The sequence below is a fragment of the Streptopelia decaocto genome, assembly GCF_964273445.1.
Source record: "Streptopelia decaocto genome assembly, chromosome: 2".
Taxonomy (NCBI): domain Eukaryota; kingdom Metazoa; phylum Chordata; class Aves; order Columbiformes; family Columbidae; genus Streptopelia; species Streptopelia decaocto.
Window position 1 is genome coordinate 50,152,223 of NC_138655.1, and position 12,633 is coordinate 50,164,855.

Genomic DNA, 12,633 nt, shown 5'->3' on the forward strand with positions numbered 1-12,633 from the left:
TCTGTAGCTAATGAAATGTTGATCGATAAAATTTTCTGCTGGAGCTGAAGACTGTACAGATTCACATGGATGGTTTTTAATGACTTAAGCTTGCATAGCTGTTCTATTCTGAAAAGGTGTATTAAAAGAAATGAGAGGGGAAACAAAGTGTTCTCTATCTGAGTGACCTTCGATTAAAATTTAAGATTTTAAGGACAGAAGTGTTCCATATGAAGTATTTTATAAGCTTATATATCAAATGAAAAAGATTTTTTTTCAAAATTAATACCACAAATTTCAATATGGACTAGCTAATCAGTTGCATTTTGTTTGCTTAAAATAATGTAGGAATCAGAAAACTGGTGCTGTATCCAAGATGTTAACACTTAGTTAACTCAGTGATTTTTGTTAATAGGTTAGAGGCATTAAATAGTTTGGGCTTTTTATTTCATATTTTCTGTTTTGTTCAGAACTTTCGATTACATTTGGAATCAAGTCCAGAAAGTTCTCCAGTAAAGTATGTCACAGCTGCTAAACCTCCAAAACAATTTAAAAAAGAACCAGGAGAAAGTGAACCTCAAGGTAACTTTACTATTAATTTTTCCTCTTCTTCTGACCAGTTGTATGGGAATCATAGTCTTCCTTTTGGGGAGTGCTTTACAGAATAAGGTACAGTTGGTGCAGAACTAGACTTCTGGGATTGGAACTGTTGACCAGGGTTTTCATATTTCTTTGTGTGTCACACCCGTGGCCATTTCAGTATGATAGCAATGGACATCCTTTTATCTCTGGGCTGTGTGGCAGGAAAGACACGTGTCTGTTTTTCTACTGAGCTCTTGTTTTAGTGCATTTTTATGTTTTATGCATGAGTATTTTAATGCTTAACTATTCTGTTTGAGTAAAAGTGGAGCGGCAACTTTAAAAAGAAACAAACAGAAAAAAACCTAACCAAATCCTTTCATTTTCTTTGTAATAAAATAGTAAAACTTCCATATTTCAATTGAGTTCTTGTCTTGGATCGATTTCTGTTAAGGATTCTCTGTTGGTTACTGCTTTCTTTGAATAAGTGTCTGCATTTCTTTCTCCTAAGTTGTTCTACTCTATCTTGACAAAATTATGGACTGAGTAATCACTCTCTTGTTTTTATTACATAGCCTTCATTTGTCAGCCTGTGAATGCAGTTTGTCAAACGTTATGATAAGTGTGATGCGAATATTTTGACACAAGTATATTTGACTAAGAAATATTATTGATGGATCACTAACATAGCTCTTCATTAACTTCCCTCTTGATATTTCATCCTTTTGCCTCCAGGTTTTTGGTTTGTTGGGGTTTTTCATTGACTTTTGACTGGTGCTTTTTTTTTTTTTAAATTTGAACCTGATTTTTAGTGTACTGTTTAACTATTTAGCTTTACTAAACAGTTGTGTTGGGGTTTTGATTCTTGGCTGTGTTTGGGGTTTGAGGTTTTTTTTGTTTTCTTTGTTTGGTTGCTTTTTGTTGTTGTTGGTTGGTTGGGGTTTGTTTTGTTTTGTTTTTTGTGTTGTTTTTTTTTTTTTCTTCCCTGCCATTATAGGGTAATTTTGAAGGGCAAAATACTCCAACTGTACTGTTAGAGACTGTAAAAAATTGTTTTTTTCTTTCTTTTGCTATTCTTCATTGTTTCTTTTCCTTAATTGTTATAGAACACACCTCAGATGGGGACATACTATACATTTATGATTCTAATACTATACATAGAGCTATTTGTATGGGGTCGTTAGGAACAGATTTAAACTGCTATGTAGTTTCACTAGTGGCCTTATTTATCTGCTGGCGAACTGCTCTGCAGAAATGCTGTGGAAATGTTGAAGAAAATTGCACTTTAAGTATATGTGGAGGAACACAGGAATACTGCCTCAAGGTTGCATCTTTTTTTGTTAGCCATGAACAAATGGCAACACTGTCTTGAATATACTTTTGCAAAGCACTGTTTGTGTAGCTCAAATTTCCTTTGCAACTAAAAACTTTATAATGAAGTTGTAATCTTTGATTAATTTTAGGTTTGGCTCCCAAGCAGTTGACACATACTTCATTTACAAATCAAACTTCTGAAACCGCGAACAGGTATAGTATTTCCTACATTATTAAATTACAATAACCTTCCATAGAGTTATGAGGGGTTTTATTATAAGACTAACTGTGCTTTTGTCTCCCAGCCTCAACACACAGTTTCAAATAAGTGACAGATTTCAAATAAAAACAGATTTTCATTTTACCTAGTTATTAAGGGATGTTTTTATTTTGTTAAGAAAATTATTAAGCAAGATATTTGTGACTGCACGTTTGTTTTAAGAAGTAGAACTTAACAGAGTTGGGAAGACATTTCTAATGGTCTCTTGCTCAAATCAGATGACGAGAGAGTATAGGAAGAGTTTACTGCAGGTTTTTCATTTATTGAATTATTTCACTTCTGGAAGAGTTTTCTAATCCTTAAATTATGGGAGTCTTGTCTATACAAAATCTTTTTGGGTGGGGAAGAGGGGTTTTAATTTGGCATTTTTTTTGTGATTGCTGTGAAATGAAGGTGTCAGCTGCCGTATAAAACATGATGCTTGTTCTTAAGACTAACTAAATTGTTCTTACTACTAACAGTTCAAATTTACATTTTGTCCTCGATCATGTTGACTGTTGTAGTTTTTGAACAATTCTGACAGAGTCTCTGGTTTTAGCCAGTTACAAGCTAAAGACAATGATTTCTTCATACTTGATACCTCAAACAGCAACATAGTTGGCACAATGGTTAGTATATCCATATTGTTTTCTATATTCGTAATGGAGATCAGAAGAAATGATGCAGTTCATTTTCAGTACATCTGTCTGGAGCCAGGTTAGCAGTTTTGACTGTTCAGCCCTTTTGTACATGTTGAAAAACTCTACTACTATGGAATTTCACAGAAAATGGGTGGTAAGGTAGATGTAAAACTAGTTAAATGACTATTGTTAGATTTTTCAATAAATATTACACTAACTTTGTTTTTTTTCATATTTTTACTCTCAACTGCCACACAGCTTTATGGTTTTTACACAATTTTATTTTATTAGCTGAACAAGCCCATATTGCTTTGCTATTATTCGAAGATATATTTTTCTTGTGAGAGCTTTCTTACCCTGCTTTCCATATGCTATCCAAGATTATAAGCCATCATTCTTTCTGTGATAGTCCTGCCCTAACACAGAGTAATGTGCATATCTGTAGTGTAGCTTTCTTTAGGGATTTGTAAGAAAAGGTTGCAGCTGGAAAAGGCAAACCTTGAAGAAGCTACTTAAGGAAAATTTTGGGGCACTGACAGGAATAAGAAAATTAGCTCTGATAAAGCGCAAAAAATGCTGTTTTAAAAATGTCTGGCAAGAATTTATATTTTTTAAAAAGCTCACTGAGTTAACCTGCTACATATACTACAGCAGCTGCTACAATTAAGTGTTTGGCCCTATATCCTTAGTTTGCTCACAAACAGAAAATATGTAAATACCTAGTTGAAGTATGAGTATTTTTGTCTGTTTCACTTCGATGATCTCCACAAGTTTCATCCAAACCTGTAGTTAATGTTATTTTTCCAGTGAATATAGTAGCAAGTTCATAGAATAACCTTGTTGATGTGTTATAGTACTTTCCAGTGTTTCTTTCAGTTGTGACAAGGGGAAACTTAAACTGAGTGAGATTCCCATTATATCCGTCCATTTATTCCTCATGTCCTCTTATCCCTCCCTTCACTGCCAGCTGTTAGAAGAGAATAAGTTTGAATTGTATTTGAAAGATTTATGAAATCTGTTTTATATTGCCCACTTATATTTGTGGAAGTATTTACATGGCCTGCTTTAGCAGCTTGATGTGTGATATCTGAAACTAGAAACCTAAACCTTACCTAAGAAATATACAGCATTGGGCACCATCTGTTATGCTCTGAAAATGCCTCAGTTAAATGCTTATATTTATGGTTGTGACTAACCTTCCCCACTTGGTTATAAATTTCATATTTTATTTTTTGTCATTAAAAAACAAAACCCAAAAAGAAAAAAACAAAACCCACAAACATTGTAATTAGACTACTTACAAACTGATTTTTTGTTAATCTTTTTATTTCCTTATTTTCCCATTTGAATTACAAATTAAAATATATAGGATTGTGTTTTGGGCAATTAACTTGGATTTGCATCTCGTTAAAGTTTAGTTATACTAATCACAACGACTTTGATTATCTAGGATGACTTGTATAAGCAGTCCCTTTTTAACATGAAACATTTGTATTTCAAGGGTTCCATTGTCAAATGCTTCATTAGCATCAAAATGCAGTAACTTCCTGTCATCTGAGGAACATAGTCAGAAGCTAAAAGAAGCAGGAAAAGATGGTGATAAGCAGCTGATCATAGTAAGTAATACTATTTTAGTAAGGCTTATAGCTTCTCAAATAAATTACTTTTGAATTTGCTGTGTTTTTCTGAACTTGTCTAAAATTCATTACTTATGCGTACTACTATTACCATGGTAAATGGTTTGTCAGAGTAGAACCTGTACTAGATTGTCATTCAATGTTGATGGAAAAATGGTGGCAGACAGACTTAACATTTAAAGCTGATTCTTGTTAGTACAAATTTCTGAATTTTTTAATGGAATGGCTATTCAGTAAGAATACAGTTGTTTTAGGGAATTTGCCTTAGGTGCAAAATCTCAGTTTCTTAAAATTTCAGAATTATAGGGGGAGGTGCATCAGGCAGATTGTGTGCAAAGTTAATATAAACAGTTTTATTCCTACATCATTCATATGTCCATTGGTCTGAGACAAATTTAAAGATGTTCCCATGGATGTACGCATTTTCACCATGATATTTAAGCAACAATAGTAGTGTAGTTAGTTGTTCTTACCCTTTTTGCTATTAGCTACCAAATGCAGGTATTTCTTTTAACACAAGAAAATGCAAAATTAGGAGGAGGAGAGCAACACAGTCGTTTTTCTATATTGTGGAATCAGGCAACTTGATAGTGGAGCAGTTGTTTGGTTGTATTGAATTTTATGTTTTTAATAATCCATGCATCAGATAATCCTTGAAAAATGAAAGGCTGGAGCTGGAAAGCTACAGCAGGAGAGGAATCCAGGCTGTTAGGAAGGAGGACTCTGTAGTAAGCTTTTTATGAAGTTGCCTCTCTCACAAGTATAACTGGTGGTCTTGCTGAATTATGATTTTTTCATATAATACATGGATTATGCACACAAAAATATTAACTAAAGTAAAACCAGGTGAATTCTGAATACTCTTTTATATCCATACTGAAGTATTTTAAAATCAGAGCTTCTGAGAACTACATTGATAAACGTATCCTTGATTTTCCTGAAGTTATACAAATCTAGGCACTTGATTGCCCAGTCACAGGATGATAAATGAGCTGTATCTAACATTTAAAAAGTATTTCAGCTGTTGCCGCTTTGAAACGCATCTAACAGAGTTAAAATGCATGATTAAATATCTTGACGATATTAAAAGATCTATAAGAATAATCCTTTTCATTTCAGTAAAGCTAACTTAGTTTTTGCTTGTACAGTAATAGAACTTGACTGAAGAGTTCCTAGGATCTTTGACAAGAAGAGATATATAACTTTCTGCTTACTTACTGAAGAGAGGTTGTGTGGGTCTTTACAGTATTCATACAAAGAGGTTTTTTTGCAACTACTTGATTATGCTGGCAGTATTCTTGTTTTCAGCCCAAATTAGGAGAGTAATATTTTTCCCTAGGTATTTATCAGTAAAAGTTTTAAGTTATTTACCTAGCAAAATTTTAGAACATATAGAATGGGTCATCAATGAAGAATACTAGGGAAAATGGAAAGGCCTAGTTTCTTGTCTTCTGTGTGTATTTCTGCAAAGTGCAAGTGAGCACTGTATTTCATCTTAAAATGTGAAAGTAACAGCTTCATAATATCTAATATATTTCAGCACTTCATACAAATCTAATTCACTTTGATTTCATCAAATTCAGAGTGGGCTTTTTATTGTGTTGAAAGTGCATTTTGGTAATGCCTGTAGTTTGCTTCAGGGAGAAAGTATTAGGTAAGGTATTGCTCTGTTATTCTTTTACCTGAGGGAAAACTGCTTTTATCATTGTCAAAACATATAGAGGAACCCAAATATTTGTTAAGCTATTTTGTAAAATACTATCCTTGACATCAGTTACTGTGGAGACGAGACATAGTTATGTCTAGAATAGCTTGTGCTAGCATCTGGAGAAGAAAAAACACTCAATTAACTTGTACAGTACCTGACTTTGCTTTTCAAGTACTCAAAAAATTGGGGATTAAATGCATGTAATAAAATAAGGTGCATTTTGTAATTAATAGTTTTGTTTGCAAAACTATGGTGAATTTCTTAAATGTGGATTCTGAATGGCTGGACTTTTGTTTGTTTGTTTGTTTTGTTTTTTTAGGAATTATTTTCAAATACGTTTATATACTTCTGTAACATTCCTCTGAGAACAGAGAAAAGATTCATTTGGTTTAAAAGCTGTTCGGGTTGAACTTTCTCCTGTAAGAGACAGCAGTCTTAGTACACACAGTCAAATCTCTTAAATTAGCAATTACAGTGTCTGTAAAAAAAATTATAGTCAATAGCTAGAAATCATTTTTATTTCAAATTTCTGGTGCATTGTATTATGAGAAGTAGTTTCATTGTTCTTATTTTACCTTGAGCAAAGTTAGGAGGTCGTGCTTGTTAGCAGGGAACATTTCACTTGCACTTTGTTATACTTTTTTAAAAAATTAAATGCCTGAAAGCTGCAATTTTGGGCTCTATTGTGAGATCTGATTCTTTTGGAGATTTGTCAAGCCAGTCCATCTTAATGTATGTACAGAATCCTTTTTTTCTTTTTGCAACCAAAGTGTATAAACTAGTTGGGCTTGGTTTGACCCACCACATGATACACTATCTTTGTTTTTGCTGTTTTTTTGCTATTCAATTTTTGTAGTCTTTTGTATTTAAGTTTTACATCTATCCTTTTAATTGTCTTTACAGTATCTGAGCCCCAGAGTCTGGGATGTTTACAAGATCATCTGTGTATTCTAACCTTTTCATTTCCTGAGCTATATTTAGAGAGGTGTTATGGTAAAACTAGTCTTTGTTTTCCACAATATGCTTTTTTTTAATATTTAATCCTTAAAGATGTATCTTACCTTTCTTCTTCTCCCATATAGTTGCTATAATGATAGATTCATTTTTTATTTTTCTTAAGTAATATAATCTTTAACAAGCTTTAAGACTATTTGGCTGTAATAGGAGTAAAACAATACAACATCCATTTGTAGAAGAAATATTTAGTAGCTGTACTTGCACCATTTTCTTTCTTGGTATGCATCATTTAGTTATCTGAGCAGCTTTCAAAAATAAAATTATCTTCATTTTGTAGAGGTACAACTAAGATCAAAGATGAGTTTTCTGTTTTCTTCAGATTTGCTTGCTGTCACGCCTCTTAAAAAGAAAGTCTCTTCAGAGCGTAGAACTTCAGCTGAAAACAGCAAGGAATCTAATGCTGCAACAAACTTTGTAAAACAAACAGTGACAGGAAAAAATGGTGTTTGAAGTGATGGCCAAGATTTAGGTTCAGACTGAGGAGAGTGCGATCTGTTTTTCTGGAGCAAAGGAATTAAAATTGAGGCTAAAATTCCAAGCTGAAGTTCCAAGTTGATGACTTGGTGTTTGGATTAGTCTGTTCCGAATATCTGTGAATTGTACCCTCTTGCACTTCATTTAAATGTTCAGCTGGTAGGTTGACAGGTTATGTGAAGCTCCATGTTGGAAGTTTTATAGAGTATTGCAGTGAAAGTGTACTTTCCAAGTACTTGAATCTGATGTGCAAATATGAGAACTTGAATATGAAATCATCTGTTCCTTTAACTTCTGAAATGGAAAGAACAACACATGTGCAAAGCATGTGTTTTCAATTTTCTTAAAATGAGACAAGGAAAGTCAGTTGTTTGCTTCTTGTAAAAATTCTGCTTACCTGCCAGATCTAGGACAAAATTTTGACCGTAAGATGTAGATGATCTTTGTAGCAAATGCGTGGATCAGGGTTGCTTGATAGAAGATGCTTTTGATTCTAAGGTTTGAATTGGTGCTATATATGGAAGTGATATGCATGCTAATTCAATTTACACATTTGGATATCATACTTCAGTATTTCCTTACATAGATTTTGGTGAAACTTGAACATAGTTTCCTGTTTGATGTAAATAGGTAATATATGAAAGAAATGTTTTTATTTAAGCTGAAAACAGAATCCTTAGTGGAAATAATAAGTGTAAAAGTGATTTCTTATGAAACTGAAGAAAGTTACATAGCTATCCTTTAAAGTTGCTGTTTTCTTCCTTAAACTAGTATAGACTGGTTGTCAATTTCTCTGAAGAACTGGAGAATAGCTTTTGGGCAATCTCTTGTTGTTCACATTAGTTAAGTACCACCTCTTTTCTTTCCTGTAATCCCAGTAACAACAAGGCAGTGGTTACTGCAGAAGTGACTGCGGAGGGAGTTTGGTAGTTGAGAGCAGTCATGACTCTTCCCACACAAATCTTACCTTTGGGGATAGCTCTGCTCTTAGGGGGGCAGTAATGACCATCCTTTCTTATTATCACTCCTTCCCATTTCTATGTCACTGCAGCAACCCAGCTTTGTCTAACAAATTCAGGTGGTTGTGTTTTGTGTCCTTTGTCCTGAAGGTGAGAATGTTTTGTAAGGTTAGCTGGGGACCTGATACAGGAATTCAGGCACCAAGGCTACAAACGTGTTGTGGATTAACCCTGGCAGGCAGCTAGGCACTGTGCGGCTGCTTGCGTATTTGCCCCAGGTAGGATGGGGGAGAAGGTTGAGATAAGGACAGTTTAATAGGTAAAGCAAAAGCTGTGTGTGCAAGCAACAAGGAATTCATTCACTACTTCTCATCGGCTTGCAGGTACTTAGCCATCTCCAGGAAAGCCAGGCTTCATCTTGTGTAACAGTTGGGAAGATAAATGTTGTAACTCCAAACGTCCTCCCCTTCCTTCCTCTTCCCCCTAGCTTTTATTGATCAGCGTGATGTCATATCGTGTGGGACAGTTGGGGTCAGTTGTAGTCAGCTATCTCTGCTGTCTCTCCTGCCCACTTTCTGTGCACGCTCAGCCGACTCAATGGCACAGCAGAGTGAGAAACAGAAGGCCTTGATGCTGTGTAAGCACTGTGCAGCAATAGCTAAAATATCAGTGTGTTAGCAACACTGTTTTGGTCAGAAATCTACAACATAGCACCATAACAGCTACTGTGAGGCAAATTAACCTTATCCCAGCCAAAACCAGTACACATTGGAACATCATCTGTAATATTCTTGAATAATGTTTTTATACGGGTTGAGAATGGATTGATTGTCCATTGTAAATATTGTGCAGATTTGGTCTTTAACTCATTTTTTTCATATTGCTTTAGCTAGTGACCAATGAGGATATTATTTCATAATGGATAATGACCCTTCATTTTCATTTTTCAAATATGTTAAATAAACATCACAGTTTTGAAAGTTTCAAGTTGATTTATATCCTTTGGCTAAAATAGCTTTTCAGAAAGATGGATACTGGTGATTTTTTGTTGTTGTGGTTGGTTGGTTGGTTATTCTTTTTGTTAAATACCACAGTCTTCATTTTGAAGTGAAACTTGTTTCTGAGTTGGGTCATGTCTTCTGATCCTTCTGGTCAGCAAGGGGATCTACCCATCAGCTTCAATCTTGAATCCATCTTTTGTTGAAGTAGCATTCTTTGACCTTTTCATTTTCTGTGGAGAGCCCAAAAATCTTTGTTTTGTTCCTTCCTGTTCTTCTTATATTACCTTGCCACCCTGCCTGTTTCTATGGCTGGGTTTTATTCTTTGTTCTGTGAAAAGACTAGAAGAAAAAATAATCTTCACCTAACTAACACTAGGTAATCAAGAAGGAGGTGACCTAATCTGTGCCTGAAGAGAGAAAAGATTTAAAAAAAAAAAAAAAAGAAAAAAAAGGGGGCCCCTTTTCATCTCCTACAGAGGCACCAAATGCCTTTTTTGCTTGCAGGGCTCCTTATTCCACATATGGAGGATCAGCAGACATGCACCTTCTCAAAGAAGATGTTGGTAAGACTTTTCTTTCTGTCTAACACAGAATTAAGAAACCCTTCTGGAGATTAAGGCAACATGTCACTATGTTCAGTTGCAGTTAGCCTTGAAACAGTGGATCTCATCTATCCCATGCTTATATTAATGAGGATTGCCTGAGATGTCGGGAATGCTTAATTGCCATCTACACATGCAGAATTTGATTAGGAAATAAAAGTATTCTTGCTCTTTATTGTTACTGTGTAGAAAATTGCATTTATTTTTAAACAGAGTAACACATTTTTCTGCCTGTAACCCCACATTTTCTAAATACTGTTCTGAAAAACATTTCTGTAAGTTCTGAGAGTCGAACCTCTTCCATCTTTTTCTAGTTGTGACAAGTCAGCAATTTATTCTCCAGTACCCAGTATGTGATGTTCGCTGAGAAGATATAGAGATATATATATAAAATTTTTTTTTTCCCCCTCCAAAATTCCAGTTTTAAGTTTTTATTTACTCTAATGTGTGATGCATAAGGTGTTCTTGGGTTGTTTTTGTTTTTTGTTATTCCTCCCTCCCCATTAGGAAGGACTGGCAACCTTTAATGCAGTATTTTAGTTTGGGAGCACTTTTTCCCTCTTGATGCATGCCCTTTCCACTTTTGCTTATGCAGTGACATCAGGTTAAAAATAGATCCTGTAGATGTTTTGTTAAAGTACAAAAATGCATTCTATGCATTCTTCATAATTCCTGACTTTGTTTTGCATGTCCTGTTTGGTTTTTTTGTTTTTGTTTTTTTGGTAGTTGCAGTCTGTACTGGATTTTTTTTTTTTTTTTTCTGAAGCGTTATGTACTGTGGTATGGATTTGAAATAGTACTTCAGTTACACAAAAAGGCTGTGTTGTTTATGACCCTCAGGATACTGTAAAGTGTTTGCTAAAAAATACAGTCAGCATTTGTTAGGGCTACAGCGTTTATAAGATTGCTTTAGATACTACAGTGTGTTTTTTCTGATAATTTGCGTAACAGATTTTCAATTCTAACCTCTGTGTGTACCCTACTGATGCAACTGGATGCACGTAAAAATACTAATATCAGTGAAATCTTTAAAAAACAAACCCACAATACCAGCAATATCCAAGCAAGTCACACTGTAAAATACAACAGGGCAGTGCTATTCCGGGGAAATTATCTGTTCCCTGGACACTTGCAAAACAGCATCTGTATGGACAAGGCAAGATGGATAAGTTAGGAAGCCTGGCAATTTTGAGGATATTGTTGCCCCAGATTTTTTTATTAGTTCCTACATAGCTAGGATTTTTTTTTTCTTGATATTTTTGGTGGTAAGCTAATAGCTATTTTAGCTTAAATACCTTTAGCTTCTTGATTGTTTGAACAGAAAATGTTTCATGAGACTTACTTCAGTACTGATATGTACCAAGTATTTTCAAAGTTGTTTATGTAGCTGATTTTTCTCATTTACATGACTTATTTTTTGAAGTATATTCCAAGCATGAAAGTAGACTTCTTCTTCACTTACCATACCCTAGATATAGGGGATATGTTATCCATTTTCAAATAGGAATTAATAAGTTTGGTTTGATTGGTTCATCTTAAGATAATCGCCATACATCATCCTTCCTGCTGAACGGCCCTTTTACATCTTTCATGTATAAACCCTTGAAATGCAGTATGTTTTGGTGGCCAGATGGGTACTTTGTTTTGAACTACATTACTGTTTTAAAGGAAGTCTGCAGGTAAAATGTGTTGGATTTTTATACCTTCAGAAACCTCATCTTATTCTGACTTTGCAAATCTAACTTCAGTGTTCATCTTTCCTTTTTCCTTCAGAAAATTAATGTACTCCTGTTTTTCCTTCTGTATACAGTAGGAATGTATAAATTGAAGTGCTATTAAAGCAATGGCTTCTCGGGTTCAGCTGTTTTCTTTTGGCTGATTTCCGTATATGTGCCCTAAAGAGAAGTGGAACTCTGAGTTCGTCTGGCCAGTTGCACCTTTAGTCTCTTCTTGGGAAGAAACTGATACCTACATTTTAGACTTCACTAATGACTGTGTGATACAATTTACTGTTGTGTGGAGAACTGAGCTGTCATCTAGCTCTTAGATGTACTTGGAAGACTGAGTGATTCGTAAACACTTTTGCTGTGTTGCAAAGTCCTTTCTTCTGTAAAGCTGGCTTTTTCACTATGAATATTTTCAGCTCTTAGAAAACAAAAGTAAATTTAGGTGAACTGTTTTCTTGCAAATTGTGCACGTTCAATTTGTGTACACAGATCAATTTCCTTTAAAAAAACATCCTCAAGTTGTCTTTTGCTTATATAGTATCCTATGAGTATAAAATAACTTTTTGTTTATTACTTGTGATATATGTTAAAATAGATTAAAACTGACATTTATTGCTGCTTACATAAAAGAAAAAAAAGTATTAGAACATTAAGCCATAACTTAAACCACACCTTTCTGTCCAGAGACTTCAATCTAACTGGTATTTTTTTTTCTCTTTGCAAAAGGCACCCCCTG

At 34.5% G+C, this 12,633-nt stretch overlaps 1 protein-coding gene across 3 annotated transcripts in view; it reads left to right on the forward strand.

The window, feature by feature from the left end:
• The window catches only part of ESCO1 (establishment of sister chromatid cohesion N-acetyltransferase 1), a 33,817-nt gene that overhangs the window by 5,321 nt on the left and 15,863 nt on the right, over nt 1-12,633 (forward strand). For all 3 annotated transcript variants that reach the window (XR_014183497.1, XM_082047131.1, XM_082047130.1), the window contains exons 5-7: nt 450-561; nt 2,022-2,085; nt 4,274-4,388. Coding sequence is in view for 2 of the 3 variants with exons in the window: in XM_082047131.1 (XP_081903257.1) it covers nt 450-561; nt 2,022-2,085; nt 4,274-4,388 (291 nt within the window). In the remaining variant the exon portion in view is untranslated. The remainder of the gene's footprint in view (nt 1-449; nt 562-2,021; nt 2,086-4,273; nt 4,389-12,633) is intronic.